Here is a 17,887-nt window from a genome sequence, read left to right on the forward strand (position 1 = left end):
ACTTTCTTGCTATGTGCAGCTCACAGACACCAGTATAAGCTGACAGTGTCTTTCTCTGATAGTTCTGTGGCCAGGCTGTCTGAATATTTCAGAGTATCTTCTTATTAAGAGATTTGTTGATCAAATATATATGCCACATGTATGGTGTGCCAATTGTATATTAGGTACTGGTAAAATAAAGAGCATGGTCTGGCCTTGTTGAGCTTATGCACAGAAGGAGGCAGGAAAAAAAAACAAAAGGGACCCCCCCCCCAATGACAATATAATTATGAATAATGGCAATGACAATGAAGGCAATGACAACAGCAAAGGGAAGAGAATAACAGTGAGTGCATATCTGTGCAGCTGGGGTGACTCTGAGATTGTGGTGTTCCAGCTAAGACAAAAGGATAAGAGGAAGCCAACTTTGCAAAGATCATTCCACGTAGAGGGAAGAGCAGGATTGTGTTGGTTTTGTTTTTAAGGTCACATAAGGTAGACTATCCAGATCCCTGTGCACAGGATAGTTTTGGGTTACAGTCTGTCCTCTCTAAAACAACACCTTTCTGGGTCCACTTTGTTAACTCCCTATTTTTCCTACTGCATTAAATCGTAAATCTTTTCCCTACTTTTTGCTACTCACATAACCTAGTCCCCACATGCCACACTCCCTCCAATTATGTATCATGGACTCGTGACGACGCATAAATTACCTGGGAAAGAATCAACTGCCCATGAAATGTGTGCACAAATTTTCTTAAAAATGCAAAATAGGTGTCATCTCCAAGTCTTTGGGCAAGAAACCGGAGAAGGAAATAGCCCTAGAAGGAAGAAAAAAATAAAGATGCCTATCACAGGTTCATAAGAACACTGCTTACAACAGAGCTAACTCTAACGTACCCACCAGCGCTTTCTGCACATAGAGGAAGTCCTGTCTGACATGCCCCAGGCTGCCCTTCATATCTTTACCAGTAGGACTGGACCTGGAAATTAAGGAAAACTATTTTGTTCTCAACCATTCTATTAATGGTATCACCATCTCATTTTTCCTTGGTTTGTACGAAGCCTTATGTGTGTCACGGACCAAAAGTCAAGAAGGGTCCAACTCCTGTCTCTCTCAGCTAGCAGGAAAAGTTTTAATAACATAAAATACTTCTTTATTCCTCCTGTCTTCTACTTGGAACCTAACAGCAATTTCGAGATTCTGCTCTTCAAAACTGACATGGAGCACAGGAAGGGATGTACAGGGCAGGGAATCTGATTCATGTCTAATTTTGGGGGTATGAAATGTTTTAATTATTGGATGTCAGATACCTAACCAGTCAAATGACATTACAATGTGGATAATCTTTTTGTTTTGCCCCAGCCATGTTTATAGGTTTACACATATAACCTAAAAAGTGTTGCCCCATGTGGATCCCTGGGTGGCTCAGCAGTTTAGCGCCTGCCTTCAGCCCAGGGCTTGACTCTGGAGTCCTGGGATCAATTCCCACATCGGGCTCCCTACATGGAGCCTGCTTCTCCCTCTGCCTGGGTCTCTGCCTCTGTCTTTCTCTGTGTCTCTGATGAATAAAAAATAAAATCTTAAAAAAAAAAAAGTGTTGCCCCATAACAACTGGCTTCTGCCACTTAGATGTACTTACCTTTAAATAATGAACCTGCATGAAGACCTTCTCAGGATTGAGCCCATGTTTGATGACAGATGATCCTGAGTCACTCACGTGGCCAGTTTTCTCTTTATTGGGTCTAAAATGATGTAGTAAAATTTTGTTTAAGTATGCACATTCTTCAATAATTAGACTATAATATCATCTTATTTCTTATTTTCGAAGTTGCTCAACAGTATCTGAGGTCTATTCAATTGTACAGGTATAATTTAAAATAGTTTATATTACAAATTCATTTATTAAACAAGGAGGGATTTATATTTGGGTTGGCAACCCAAGGTTGGCTATTGGCAATATTTCACATCATTTTATCCAAGATTAAAGCTTTGCCAGACCCTCAAGGAATCTGAGCTCCAATATGAATTATTTAAGAACCTATGGGATTTTCTTTTAGTGGGAGTGATGGACTGGGACATGCAATGGAAAATGCAGTTTTACTCGGAAGGGCAAAGAACTAATATCTTTTTAAAAAAAATTCTGAAAGCCCCAATGTTGATCCACTTCGCTTAACTTGCATTTAAGCAGTTAAGGCTTAAGAAATATTTGTACTCTGAGGCCATTTTAGAATCTCAAAACCAAAAACAAAAGTCATACCAGCCCATGTTTTTAGAACAGGTAGAGGCATTAACAGCATACATTTTAACCTCCTCATTTCACAAATAAGGGGAACTGAGGCACCCAGAAATTAAGTCTGTGTCCCAAGTCTCAGAGCTTGTTTTGATTCGTGGTGACATCAGCATTAAAACCAATGTTTTCTTATTATCAGGGTGCTTTCCATTTTGCTCTATAGCTTTAAGTATTTTTTTTTAAGATTTATTTATTTATTTTAGGGAAAGGGGAGGGGCCAGGGAGAGGGAGACAGCCTTAAGCAGATTCCCCACTGAGCGCAGAGTCTGAGGCTCCATCTCACAACTCTGAGATCAGGACTTGAACCAAAACCAAGAGTCGATCACTTAATCAGTTGCACCACCCAGGCGCCCCTACAGCTTTAAGTGTTTTTAAAAATTCCTTTAAAAATTACAACTGGGTAATAATGAAGCTTCAAAAATCAGCTAAACAAAATGAGTGGCAAGGTATTTCCAGCTTTCAGCTGTTCTAAAACCAGTTACTGGACAGACTGAAGAGTATGTCTTGGGGTGAGGGGAGGCAAGGGCTGGCCAGAGGGTTGGCACATCAGAAGGGGAGGACTTACTTTTCAAAAGTAATGTGGTGTTACAAGGTACGTGGCCTTTGGAACCCGAGAGACCTGGTGTTGAATCTCAATCCCACTTCTTACTACTCCCTACTTACTGCCAGATTAAATTCTCTGACCCTCAATTTGCTCACTTGCAAATTGGGAATAATCCCACCTAACTCCCAAGGTCCTGTGGGGGCATAATTGAGATATTATACGCAAAGCCCAGAGCAAGGGCCATGGCTATAAAAATTACTCAATAAACTTAATAAAATATTGTAAAGTTGTTAGCAATAAATATTGCTAAATTCAAGGTTGGTCACCTGATGTTAGAGGTGATGGATTTCAGTGGTTCATTCACTTAATCCCATATGCTCACAGACACAAAGGCATAAGGATGCTAAATGGAAGTGCCTGAGGATGGCCCAGCTTGCCAATCTGGACCTTTGCAGTGTGTGCTAGTTGCTGAGCAAGAAGCCCTGATTAAATCTCTGCAGAGTATTCCAGGACGTTATCTTGGCAGATATAAGACATGAAACCAGCAGATTCCTAAGGCAGAGACAACAACCGAACACTAGAGCTAACTGCACAATTTTAATATTTGTGCTTGATCCCTGACTTACATATATGACCATACTTGCAGCAATAACTAGTCTCTTTCATCTTCATTTAAGACTCCATTGAAAAGCATCAGCTTTATTCCTGCTCTCAAGTTTGTCCTAGGACTGAGTGTTTTTATAAAGAAAGCCACCCTGGCTTTGATAGGGAAAGCCCACCACCCATAGCCTTAGCAGGTGGAAGGCTTCTCAGAGTCGGCCTGAATTCAAACCAGCTTTCCCACCCCCAAGAGACAGACTTGCTTGAGCTTCTCATGCCTTCAGCTTTGTACTGAGACTATGAGAAGGGGAGGGACCCAGAAGACGGATGTAAGTCTCAGCTCCAAAGGCTGGTTTCTAGTTCAAGCTCCTAGTGATGCCTGTAGTTGGTGCTTTTTTTCCCTTTGTCTAAATATGTCCCTCCAGAAAGCATCTCTTACTTTCTTCTTTCACCTTCTCCAAATGAAGAAGTGTTCAAGAAAATTCTTTTAGGCTGACAGCATCCAAGGCAAATGTACAAGTCTCCAAGAGATTCCTTTTAAAGTAGCCATCGTGCCAAAGAAGGCAGTGCACCACGCAAGCTTTATGAGAAATTAAAGGGAATGGTTTTTAAGAGGAAGAGATACTCCACGAGTGGGCAAAAGGTGGCTCCTATTTCTGTGCTACTCTAGTTCTCATGATGCCACTTATCCTAGAAGATAAAGAAGGGAGAGAGCAGGAAACAAATTAACTCCCCGTTCATGCAAAAACCAGATGACTCTCACAGGTGAGTGATAGAAGGCATGTCCAAAAAGAGTACACGCCAATGTATGAATGCATTTAAATAATGAACGGGCAAAACAAACCAATGGGGATAGAGACCAGATTAACCACAATGATGGTTACCCTTGGGGGTATTGACAGGGCAGGGAAAAAATAAGGTTTCTGAGATGCTGGTAATATTCTATATATTGATCTAGGTGGTGCTTTCACAAGGATACATAGTAAAAATCTACTGAGTTATCTAGAAATATCTATGTACTTTACATATGTTACATTTCAATCAGAAAGTTAAAAAAATAGATGCACACAATGCAGTACAAGTTTTGAGAATAGAAAGGAATCAATCTAGAAAAGGAGCTTTGCTATTCATGGGCCATGAACACGTGACGAGCGAGGATTAACAAAGCCCTATGCATCTGAGCCACTGATGCTCTTTTTTATTTTTTTTTTTATTTTTTTTTTAATTTTATTTATTTATGATAGGCACACAGTGAGAGAGAGAGAAGCAGAGACACAGGCAGAGGGAGAAGCAGGCTCCATGCACCGGGAGCCCGACGTGGGATTCGATCCCGGGTCTCCAGGATCGCGCCCTGGGCCAAAGGCAGGCGCCAAACCGCTGCGCCACCCAGGGATCCCTGATGCTGTTTTTTAAATGATGCTGGGAGAGGTAGAAAGAACTATGGCAGATACAATTGGCTCAGTCCCTCCCACTCTCATCTACCTTCCTTCTTGCCTCTTATAAAATTAAATCTGAAAAGTGAGCATTTCACTTTCACAGTGAAATGTTCACTTTCCAAGTGTCCTGGAATGCTGAGGCCTCCCCAAGATCCATGGTAGCTATGCCGAATATAAGTGTCAAAACTGAGACAAGCTGCGTACCCTCCCTCAGCACCCCCACCTATAGAGAATGTGATGAGGCTCAGATGATTTGGAAGCACTTTGTAAATGCCAAAGTGTTAAGCATCTCTTTAACATTGTACACCAGTGTTTCTTTCCTTGGCTGAAATACATGGAATGTGAGAGATCAAGTTACCAAGGTCGTTTGGGCTTAAATGTGCTTGGTGTCTGTTGTACCTGGCACCAAATGTAACAACCAAGATTAGCATGACCTTTCCCTTCCTGCCTCCTGGCTTTTCTGCTGCGCTAAGAAGCAATATGGACATTTAAAGAGCTGTCAGATAGCAGTGATAGTTGATACACAGTGACTGGACTTAGAATCAAATCTCCTGAAGAAGGGGGTGATTCTGCAGGAGTATCATCAAAGGTGGGATTTGGGACAAGGCCTCTGAAAGGTGCTCAGGCGTGTCAGCGTGGGTCTGAACACCTACTGCTCTGCCACAGCCCAGACGGGCGGTCTGCCAGCATCCTGCATCTCAGACCCATCGGCAGTAGAAGTGAGAGCCACAGGATATCTTCATCTACAAATTCGCTCCTGTAGTGCCTGAGTCAGAAACTAAGCACCCCCAAAACGAGACAGAAAGAAATGAGACAACATCCCTTCAGCATTTCAACATATTTGTCTGTCTGTCATTCACAACTGACTGCAAGGTATGAAGGGCTGGGAGCAGGGCCTCATCACACCACCATAATGCAGGAGGTTAAACACTACCCTCCTGCAGAAACTGGCCCCATGGTGTTTAGCTGAGTCCCAAACACACGTGTGAGACATGCAGGGAAGCAGCATAACATAATGGTTAAGAGTTCAGGTGTGAATCTTGTCTCTGCCACTAAAGTGCCACATGAGTCACTCAACCCTATGAAGTCAGTCCAATCCTTCATCTGCAGAAAGGGGACAATGCTCGTGACGACACCTCATTAGGGTGCCGCAGCACCCGATAGTGCTTAGCCAGTTCCTGTTGACATTTGGTAAGCAGGGCATGAATGCTGCTATTATCATAGGGCATCCCGACTGGAGTTCAGGCTGACCCTGCCTCTCACAGGCAGAGACATTCACAAGACATCTCACATATTCTCATCAGGGGAAACTGGGCAAAGGGCACACAGGACCTCTTATTTTAGTAGCTTCTCCTCAGTCTAAAATCACTCCAAAATAAAAAGCATTTTAAATAAGACACGAAACATAAATGAGCCCTTCCACTTTCCCTTTGTGAAACCTAACTTTGAGTATAAACCCTTCAGGGGTCGGTCTTTTAGGCTGCTCCTTGCCGAATCTTCAGAAAGCAACAGAAAGAAACAACAAATATCAGGCATTGCCTAAAGTTCTAGTGAGCTCAGTCTGGGCAGATTCCTGACACACAAGCCAATGGTCTACACCAGTCTGTGAGAAGATTACTACATTTCTGTGGAATGATTCAAGTAGAGGAATCCTATATCCTACATTGATTTTTGCAACAGTCTTCCCATCTATAAAATGTGCATCCTTGCCATCGACTTGACTTCGGATCACACTATCAGAGAGAAGCAGACACAATGTCATGCACACCTTTAACTAATGATGTTGTATTGTGTCAGAGCTACTGTTTGGCAAGTTTGATTATCTGTGTGGTTTTCACAATGGATTTAACAGTTACCCAGCCTGAAGGTTCTTCCTCGTCAGGGACCATTATCCTGTAGCCAACACAGCAGGATATTGCTCTGGTGTTGAAAAAGGCAATAGCTAAGATAATTTAAGACAGAAGGACGCTTCCCTCTGGAGGAACCAGAGAAAAGTGACCAAGGTATATTCTGTCCCTGACGGAAAAAGGAGCCAGCGGTTGGAATCTATGGAAGGAGAAGTCAGCTGCTGAAAGATTCTATAGTTAGCAGAACAGTAGAAAACACGAACGGAGTCCCCAAATTTTGATTAGTCCCGTAGGAAAATGAAAAATGAATTTAGAAAAGAAGTAATGAGCATCAGTACCAAACCACAACAGTCCTCAGGTTCTGAGTGGCCATAAATCAGAAATTCCTAAGAAACAAAATCCCAGAGGAAAAAACAAAGAACAGAGTAATACAATGGCCTAAGCCATGTATCATCACATTCAACACAGCAAAAGAAAATTTCGACATGTTTTCAAAGGAGATGGGGGAGGGGGGGATCCCTGGGTGGCTCAGCAGTTTAGCGCCTGCCTTCAGCCCAGGGCGTGATCCTGGAGTCCTGGGATGGAGTCCCATGTCGGGCTCCCTGCAGGGAGCCTGCTTCTCCCTCTGCCTGTGTCTCTGCCTCTCTCTCTCTCTCTCTCTCTCTCTCTCTCTCTCTGTCTCTCATGAATAAATAAAGATCTTTAAAAATAAAAAAAAAATTAAAAAAAGGAGATGAGGAAAAAACAGAGGGCACAGACCCCATTATAACTGTGGGGGATGTTTCCTTAAGATGAATTTTCAGAGAATATGTTCAAAAGATGGAAGAGGGGAGATGCTGGAGAAAGAAGAAGAAAAAAAAAAGACAGCTAAATATAAGAGCCCAGAGGCTGTAAAATCCTTGCCAGGAAGGCAAAAAGTCAGAATGAACTGATGCTAATGGAGACTGTCCAGGACAACAAAAAGGGGCTTTAGAAGTAATGTTCAGAGCACAAAGACCAGGTGTTAAGAGGTGACAGAAGCAATGAACTGCTTGACTCTCACTTTGCTTTAACTTTCCTGCTAAGGAGAATGATGTACATGGCACAACAAGCATTGCTCTGTGGGAACTGCTGCCTGGGACAGGTGAAGGGGACTCCCTCTTTCAAGAGTTCTGACATGCCACAGCTCTGAAAGCTTCTACTGGCGACCACATACCTCTGGGAGTATCATCATGGAGATAATAGGGAAGGGATTGGTGGAGACAGACAAATGGTATTCTGATTTGCTAAGGAAGAAGGGATAAGAGGAGGGAATACAAAATTCATGACTGGGTTATTGAACAGAAAGCTTGTGCACACTTAGAACAGAAAATGATGAACTACTGGAGTTAGCATAGGATCTAGAGGGCCACTTCCAGAAATTCACTGTGGGCATCAGGCATCCTGACTTCTACAGGGCAGCTGATAGAATGGATGCAGAAGTGTGAGTGTATGGAGGTTGTTTCATAGGCTTGTAGGTTCAAAAACAGAACCCAAGGCTATTGAATAAATACTTGCCAGAATCCAGGTACAGGAGGGAGTAGTACTTAGGGCTGATGTATTGGTATAACAGATTTGCATTTCAGGCCAAGCTGGGAGTCTAGCTAGTTGATTGACAACATCCACGGTCAAGAACAACAAGCACAGGCTGAAATGAAGATCCAAAATTAGTCAGACAATAGTTAACAGGGACAAAAGGGTTTTAAAAATTAAGCCTTTGCCTATGAAAAAGATTTAGTATATTAAATTGTAAACTCAACACGCTGCAAGAGGTGATTGATGTGGCTGGCTTCCAACACAATAACCACACTGGGAGGTGGGCTCAACAGGAGCAATGACAATGTAGCAGGAAGTACTGCTGGTGAGGAGGTCAGACAGCGTGCAGAGCAGTGGTCAAGAGCTGGGCTCTGGAGCCAGACTTTCCTCTACGTTCATCGTAGCTCACCACTTACTAGCTATGGGAACATGACCCAATGCATAACACCTCTATGCATTGGTCTCTTCATCTGTCACATGGGAAGGAAGATGGTACCAGTACCTTTCTCATTGGGCCATTCTGAGGACTAAATGAGATAATGTATGTAGAGTGCCTAGGACGGTGGCACATCAGAAGCATTCAATGAATATTACTAAGGAGAGAAAAATGCATGTGGGTTGGAACAGTAAGAACACCATGAGAAGGTGCACAATACTGGTTTAAAAATGAAATATGGTGTATATGTGAATGCATCTAACTTGATCAGTGCTGGTACATTCTTTTCTGGTTCAGCCAGACGAGGCAAGCAGTAACAGCCTCACTGCATTCTTCACAGGCGTAACCTCAAACAGAGTGCTGTGTTCAGTTCAGGTGTCACATTTGGAAAGGCCAATGTTAAGGAAGATAACAACATAGGACGAAGCCCAAGAAGGTAAGAATTCTCTCAACCTTGCATTATGAAGGACAAATTTCCAAAAATCTGTGACCTAGTGACTAGGAAAGGAAATGATAGTAGTCTTCAAATGTGTGGATTTATTTGTGGGAGAACAAAGCAAATCCTATGCAACTCTGAAGGTAAGTAAGATAACCTGGCGGGCCTTACAGGGAGGCAGGTTCGGGCCCAGTCCGAGGAAAGCCATTGTAAGATGGGTGTACCCAACAGGGAAACTGCTGCTTGCCAAAACAGGGAGAATCGGATCCTGGAAATCTTCAGTAGAAGCTGGGTGGCTGTCTGTCAGCGATATGGAAGGTTAGGCAAAATCACTTTAAAGGTCCTTTCTGATCCTAATATTCTATGATTTTAGGAGATAAAACAGCCCAGAATAATTTCAGCTGCAGCATTTCAATGTGAAACAGTGTTGAGCCACTGCAGCGAAGTCAACAGGTTTGCTCTGTAGCCTTGGTCATTCCAAATCAGCACCAAGGGGGATCATGATTAAAACCAACAAAGAAATACCTAAGTGAATTAGAGGAAACTTAACTGAATTTTATTCAACCGCACATATTTGGGGATAGATTTAGCAGAGGAGTATCGGATTCAAGCAGTAAGAGGCTTTCGTTATCCTGTCTACGGTGTTGTAGTCTGGGGACAGGGCGAAGGAGAGAGAGGTACATATCTGGTAAACCAGAGCTGGAATCCTCCTAAGCCAGGTTTAAAGGAGCCCCATACCCTTTTAGGGCTAGAGTGATCATAATGAAATGCAAGCTGTCAGTCGGCACACACATTCAGAACACAGGAATAGGGCAGCCCAGGTGGCTCAGCGGTTTAGCGCCGCCTTCAGCCCAGGGCTTGATCCTGGAGACCCGGGATTAGTCCCACGTCAGGTTCCCTGCATGAAGCCTGCTTCTCCCTCTGCCTGTGTCTCTGTGCCTCTCTCTCTCTCTCTCTCTCATGAATAAATAAATAAAATCTTAAAAAAAAAACAAAACACAGAAATACAGAGAACTTGGAAATTACAGGAGACAAAAGTAGAAAAGGTAACAAGGGAAAACTTTTTTTGTACTGCATCGAAAAAAATTCCATGACTCCCTACTGGAAAGAGGCAAAAGAGACAAACACTGGCTTCATTTCGTAAGGGGAGGCTAGAAGCGCTTTTTGAACACCAACAGCACGTGTGGTGCTATGTGACGAGAGAGTGGAAGGGTTCGTCTCATGACTCAAAGAGGAGCAGAGGGTCTGTGAGAGCTGGGGAAGGTCTTTACCCTCCCGGGTGGAGGGTGGCACAGCACCAGGGCCCAGGGGACCACAGTGCAAGGAGTCTTGCCTGGGTTTGAAGCCCACTGCATACCAGTATATAAAACAGGATGAGTAGTTGGGAGAATAGCTCTCTTCCCAGAGTTGGGGGGGCAACTGTGTACGATGTAGGTCTTATATTTAACATGTTGTGCATTAACAGTGAGACCATTCACCACAGCATTGTTGGTAAAAGCAAAAAGCTAGAAATCACTGAAATGCCCAATGGTTACTGGAGGGGTCCTTTCTCGGAAGTGAATCATCTGTAGGTGGGGTTGTGATACCACAGACACTATGGAGATGTCTTCCAGGTATTCGGTGATAGAAATAGTTCCTTGGGTCCCATCCAGTGCCCCGAGGACAACAGTTGCCTCCTACATTGCTAGTCAACCTTGCTAAGACCCCAATGATCATATGAGATATTATAAAATATCCAATGATTTCCATCAATCCTTCTCATTTATTTTTTAAATTGAGATATAATTTACATATCATAAAATTCACCATTTAAAAAAAAAGTACAATTCCCTGTTTTTAGTATATTCATGAGGTTGTATAACCATCAGCAGTACCTAACCCAGAACATTTTCATCACCCATGAAAAGACTCCACATCCAACTGGCAGTCATTTTCCATATTCCCTTCACCCCAGTCCCTGACAAACATTAATCTACTTGTCTCTAAGGATTTACCTATTCTAATTATTTCAGATAAATGGAATCATACAGCATGTGGCCTTTTGTGACTGGCTTCTTTCACTTAGCATGTTTTCAAGATTCATTCATCTTTTTAGCATGTAACAGTACTTCATTCCTTCATATGGCTGAATGATATCCCATTGTATGAGTATAATGCATTTTATTTATCCATTCATCTGCTGATGGACATTAGAATTGTTCCCACTTTTGGCTATGAAGAATAATGCTTCTATGAACATTTGTGTACACATTTTTGGGTGGATTTGTGTTTTCGTTTCTCTTGGGTAAATACCTAGGATTAGAGTGGCAGGGTTGTATGGTAACTCTACGGGTAATTTGAGGATCTGTCAGACTCCTTTCCAAAGGAGCTGCACCAACTCACTCCCACCAATAGTGTACGAGGGTTCAATACCCGCCCCCCCACCCCAAACATTTCTAGCACCTGTTCTTATCTGTCTTTTCAGGATAGCTGTCCTGGTAGGTATGAAATGCTATCTCCCTGAAGTTTTGATCTGCATTTCCCCAATGGCTAGTGTGTCACACACCTTTTTATGTGTTTATTGGCTATCTGTGTCTCTTCTCTGGAGAAATGTCTACTTATATCCTTTGTCCATATTTCAATTGAGTTATTTCTCTTATTTTTGAACTAGAGTTCTTTACACATTCTGGTTACAAGTCCCTTAAATATATGATTTTCAAATATTTTATTCCATTTTGTGGGTTGTCTTTTCACTTTCTTGATGGAATCCTTTAAAACACAAAAGTTTTTAATCTTAATGAAGCCCAATTTATTGATTTTTTTCCCTTTGGTCCCTTGTACTTTAGTTTAGGAAACTGTTGCCTAATCCAAGGCCATGAAGACTTAGTATACTTATGCTTTTTTTCTAATAGTTTTATGGTTTCAGCTCTTACATTTAGGTCTTTGATCCATGTTAATTTTTGCATGTGGTATGATGCAGAAGGTCTAATTTCATTCTTCTGCATGTGGATATCCAGTTGTCCCATGGCCATTTGTTGAAAGGACTATTCTTTCTTTCACTGAATGGTCTTGGCACCGTTGTCAAAAACCAACTGACCATAAAAGAAAGAAGAGTCTGTTTCTAGACTCTCAGTTTTATTCCATTGGTCTTATATGTCTGTTCTTATGCCAGCATCACACTATGTTGATTACTGTAGCTTTGTAGTAAGTATTGGAATTGAAAAGTGTGAGTCCTTGACCTTTGCTACTCTTCAAGATTATTCTGGCCACTCTAGGTCCCTTGAATTTCCACATGAACTTTAGGATCAGCTAGTCCATTTCTGCAAAAGAAATAGCTGAAATTTTGACACTGGCTCCACATATCAGTATAGGGAGTGTTGCCATTTTACCAATCATAAGTCTTCCAATTCATGAACACAAGATGTTCTTCCATTTGTTTGGTTCTTCTTTCATTTCTTTCAACAATGTTTTGTAGTTTCCAGTATATGTATTGTACTTTTTTGCTAAATTTATTCCTTAATATTTAATTTTTTATGTTATTATCCATGAATTTGTTTTCTTAATTTCATTTTCAGATTATTTATAACTAGTGTATAGATAAACAATGGACTTTTATATATTGATCTTGTATCCTGTAACCTTACTGAACTTTTTTATTAGTTCTAACAATTTTTTGCAAGGATGATTCCTCAGGATTTCCTATATATAACATAATGACATCTGCAAAAAGAGATAGTTTTCCTTCTTCCTTTCCAACCTGGATATCTTCTATATCCCTTGCTTGCCTAACTGCCTTGGCTAGAACATCCAGCGCAATCTTAAGCAGAAGCATAATCTCTCTTTTTAATTCTTTCTCTCCTCAACCATTGACTTGAAAGAGGAAGAAGCCCCTATAAAACTGCATTTTAATGTGTAGTAAAATATTCTTCTTCTGTGTCTTTGCAGCAGGCCCAGTCAAATACCTTGTTTTTTTGTCAGCCATTCTAGGTCAAAACTATTGGCCAAAACACAAACCAAATGGTGGTGTCAGAGGGAGGGGTACAGGGAGAATGAGAGTTTTTCTGAACGGGAAACCAACGTTCATTAGCCAAGTATGTTGTGTTCATCATGCTAGGACTGGCTGAGTTGCATGAAATGTCCTCAGAGGATGGGCAAAATAAGAGTGAATTATTATAGATTGGTTTATGTACATGAATTATTTTTTTAGGAAAATATCTCACAGGCAAAAAGGGTTATATCAGTGCCACACAGGGCAGCAATACAGAAGTATCCATATATACTTAAAAATTTTATTTTCAGAAAGATTCACAAGAAAATGCTAGCAGTGATTATCTTAGGGTGACGACTACAATGGTGGGGATGGAATTTTACACCTTTCTAAACTGTTTGGGTTTTCCTATTATGTACTTTTATTACAGAAACAAAACAAAACCCCCCAAGACCCCACCCCAAATCATGGTTAACTATGCAGTGATTATGAACTGTTTTATTTCTTCTTTATGCTTTCCTGTATTTAAAAAACCCCACCAAATGTAATTGCAAAAATGAAACACCATGTACAGTAAATATGTAATTAGGGGCCTATCAAGGAGAATTCTATCCCTCCCTTACAAATACCTGAGTGATGAGTAACCAGGGAATGGTCTAGGAAAATGAACAGGGAATGTTATTTGAGTTCAAATATGCAGGACATGTCCGTCATCTTTGCTGGGTAAAAGAAATGAGAAGTGAGAGTGTCCCTCCAACAGGAAACAGGAACTGAGTGGCCAGCTCCGGGGGATAGAGCTGGCCCTCGAAACAGGAAAGGGCAGAGTCTGTTTCTGGCTAGCTGAGAGCCTTAAAGTTTTTCAGAAAATGCTGGCACAGGTACAGCACCATCCTGTCACGAAAGGGTAGCAACTATCTACACAGCTAGCTTGCTAGTGACTATGGTTCCGAAATAGAGAACTAGGCAGAAAAAATGGGGTGAAGGGGTTCCCAGGCCTGAGGGATGGAGAATAGGAATTCCCAGATACACAGGGAGAGGCCTCAGGAACTACACAGGCCAGTGCCAGTGGTTGGAACTCAGGTAAGAACTCTCACAAAGCTGTAGAGGCAAGAACTGCTTTCTTCTCAGGGCTGCGGTCTGATTCTGCACAGAATACCAGGGAATTGTACCGAGTGGAGCCAGAGGGGACATCAGCCTGGCCCTAATGACAAGATTAGATGAGAAGTAGGTTCCAGGAAGGTATGAAGATTGCATTTGTCTTAGAAGCATTGCCAAGTTAATTCTTACCTCAAGCTATTAGTTTCAGCATCTTTGTTTAACGTTCAAACTTTTTTTTTTTTTTGGTTAGTTTTTGCTTTTAATCTCATTGTTTCATTTGTAACCAGGCATCCTTGCCTCCTCCCTCTTCCATTTTTAAACATCCTCTTAACTTCTTAATAAAATTAACTTTTGGACATTCTAGCCAATTTCAAGTTAGTCAAGAGGAAAGGTAGGTGTTTCCAGGCCCTGGTTGGTAAAAAGACAGGAGCACGGTGCTTTTGTGGTCACCAGGGGAGGGTGGCAGCAGTGAAAGAAGAGATAGAAACCAGAAAAAGGCAGAACAGAGAGTGGGGCTTGCTGTGGGGGCTGTGTCCTTGTGCCCTCTGTCACTTGTTGGGCAAACATTGACCAGGTGTCAGAGGGTCTAGATGACAGCACTTAACACATGTTGAGTATTTACTATAGGATGAACCATTGGAAATTGACAATACTGAGCCTTTTTAGATCCCCCCAAAATGGCAATCCTCTGTGATTCAACCCAATACATGTATTCTAATTGATTTGCACATATTCATCACACTATCCCTGACACTCAGCTATAAAGTAGAAACTATGGGGTTATCCTTCCCATGTTATAGTGAGGAGACCAAAGCTCACTGTGCTTGTGTGACTCTCTCAAGGTCACACAGTAAGTTGAGGAGTCAGGATGGGATTCAAATCCAGGCACTCTGGCTTCCAAGCTTACTCCCTAAACCACAGATTATTCTCTGGAGAGAGCCCAGGCCTGCATTCTCAGATGGCGTTTCTCTAAAATGAGGTAGGACAACCAGCCTTTGGCCAAGAAGGAACTTGGGCTATTGCCTTTCACTCTGGTAAAGTCATAACAGACTTCACAAAGCCCACATATTCAACCACTTCCTTTAATGGGTCAGTCCTTATCTGCAATCAGAGAAAGCTTTACATCATATTATTAGAAGTCCTCTTTGAAGCTGTATTGACACTTCAACCAGTTTTGAATAGTTCCAAATGAGTGACTTAGAGCTTCAGGCCAATCAGGAAGAAGATTCCCAAGCTCTTCTCAACTCAGGTGCGGGTTCCTGAAATGGCCACCCAATTTCATCTGGCTTCTAGACTCTGTCTCTTTGATTATGTGTGATCTCACAGGCTGGGTAATCTTCCCAGAACTCCCATTTTCATTATGTCATTCTTAGAACTGATAATAGCTCCCCAGTGCCTGATGGTCACATGCAAACTCTTGAATCTGGCTTCTAAGGAACTCCATTACTTGGCCTGTGCTTCCTTGGCCCCCTTCGGTCTCACGGGTTCCTGATGGCTATCCTTTCCAGGAAGCCCATTCCCACTTAATGCCCACTTCCGCCATTAATCCACTATTTATGGCTTTGCTCCTTGAGTTCCCTTCCTTCCAGTTCTTTCCCAGTCTCAAGGCTAGCCCTTCTTGCCATCCCAGCTCAAAGCTCTCACTTCTCAGTGGTCCTTCCTACCTAAGCCTACCAAGAGTAACTCTTGGTCCTTACAACTCTGAGAATACAGCCTCAGGTTCTTCTATCTACTGTCTTGTAACCAATATTTCAACTCTGTAAAAAATATAGGAAGAACCTCACAGACAGAGAATGTCATCTGTGACATTCATTTCTTCTAGTTATCAAGGACCCATTCAGTGCCAAACCCTGTGGTGAACAGAGGTAAAGAAGACAGTCCCTGGGTTCAAAAGGCTCAGGACCCAGAAGAAAGATGCATTAGGTTAGACCATATGAAATTTCTGTTTGTTAGGTTAAAAATGGCCAAATATTGGCAATATAACATGGCTCATTCTATATGTGCTGCCAAAGCAAGCACTTACATGGCTCATTCTAAATATATTTGTCAAATAACATAGTAAGATCAGGGATGGAGAGACAACCAGAACATTTAGCGGGTACAGAGGAGGGTCATGTGCTTGTCAGGGGAGAACCTCAGACTCTTGGAATGCAGTGATACCTGCTCTGAATCATGAGGACTTGTAGTCACATGACAACAGGGAGGATATTCTAACAGAGAAAACATGAAAACAAGGCAAGGAGGTAAGAAAAAACAGGCAGACAGCAGATGTTATCGGCTGCATTATTTCTCCAGAATTTTTATTTTGAAACCCTAACCCCCAGTCCCTCAGAAGGTGACTCAATTTATAGATAGGGCCTTTAAAGAGCTAGACAATGGTTGGTACCCTTTACAAGAAGGCAACTGGTTGGTACCCTTTACAAGAAGAGGAGACTCAGACTTACAAAGGGTCACCAGGAGTGCTGACATGCAGAGGAAAGACTGCGTGAGGACTCAGAGAGAAGGGGCTACCCACAGCCACAGAGAAAGGCTACAGAAGAAGCCAAACCTGCTGACACCTTGATCTTAGACTTTTATCCTCCAGAAGCATAAGAAATACATTTCCACATATAGGTCTGTGCTGTTTTGCTACAGCAGCCCCGCCAAACTCATACCGTGGGGTAGTATATGAACTAAGTGAAGTGGCTGTCCCAACGGCAGAAGTGCTGGTGAGTGGTGCTATGCCTGCTGTGTTAAGGAACCTGAGGTTTTTCCTGGAGACGAAGGGAAGCTTTTGGAGAGTTTTAAGCAACAAGGTGGCAGAATTAGAAGGTGTTTCAAGGCAGAGCTCTCCAGCAACAAGGAAGGTGGATTTGGTGACTGGAGACCAAAAGATAAATTCGGAGGTTGTTGGATTGCTGGCAGCAAGTTATTAAGTTCTAACCAGGGAGACAGCAGTATTAGGAATGGAGAAGAACCCAATGGAGAATACCTAGGAGGAAAGTTCACAGTGATGAAGCCCTCTGGGGTAAGGAGTGGAGTGGAGGGAGGAATTGGAAGACCCCCCGTTTTGACCTGGGATGAGCGTGGGAACCTGAGCCACCACCGATGAGATTGCTGCCATAGAAGGTGAGCAGATGGGGCCCAGGGAGTGGGGGTACCAATGTGAGATGCCCATAACACGACCAGGAAGACAAGATGTCAAGTGGGTAGTTAAGCAGTCACATCTGACCTAGAAGAGAGAGCAAGGCTGGCCTGGAGATGTGGGAGCCTCCAGCAAAGAGGAGGGGTGTGGCCAGCAATGCCCATGCCCCACTCACAATCTGTGGGGCCCCTTTATCGTCTCTGTGCACATCAACTCTTGGCATGCTTTCCATGACTTTTCATTAGATGTGGCTCTTGGCATGCTGAGCACGTTTTGCCTACAAACACAAGAGTCAGAAGTACCTGGGAATGTGCACCTGTCAAAGCAATGGGGACAGGTGCAGGGGTATACACAGTCTGGGCTATACCCCGGTGGGGACAACTATGAGACTGACCCATGCCACCTCCAGAGCCATCCTGTGTGATGTGACTTGATATCATGGCACCTTGGCTTGGCCTCCTCCTCTTCTCCTCACTTCTACTTCCCATCCTGGGCATACTTGCTACTAAATCTCTTCCACGTGAATCTTGTCTCAGGGTCTGCTCTTGAGGAATCCCGCCTACAATAGTGGG

The 17,887-nt window shown here is 42.6% G+C and overlaps 1 protein-coding gene across 18 annotated transcripts in view; it reads right to left on the reverse strand.

Moving 5' to 3' along the window:
* Positions 1 to 17,887, reverse strand: part of LOC121484097 (aminopeptidase O (putative)) — a 337,984-nt gene that overhangs the window by 117,105 nt on the left and 202,992 nt on the right. For all 18 annotated transcript variants that reach the window (XR_005985940.1, XR_005985938.1, XR_005985937.1 and 15 more), the window contains 2 exons: positions 1,623 to 1,725; positions 693 to 800 (listed from right to left, as the gene is read on the reverse strand). Coding sequence is in view for 10 of the 18 variants with exons in the window: in XM_041742812.1 (XP_041598746.1) it covers positions 693 to 800; positions 1,623 to 1,725 (211 nt within the window). In the remaining 8 variants the exon portion in view is untranslated. The remainder of the gene's footprint in view (positions 1 to 692; positions 801 to 1,622; positions 1,726 to 17,887) is intronic.

This window comes from Vulpes lagopus, chromosome 2 (genome assembly GCF_018345385.1).
Source record: "Vulpes lagopus strain Blue_001 chromosome 2, ASM1834538v1, whole genome shotgun sequence".
In the NCBI taxonomy this organism is placed as follows: domain Eukaryota; kingdom Metazoa; phylum Chordata; class Mammalia; order Carnivora; family Canidae; genus Vulpes; species Vulpes lagopus.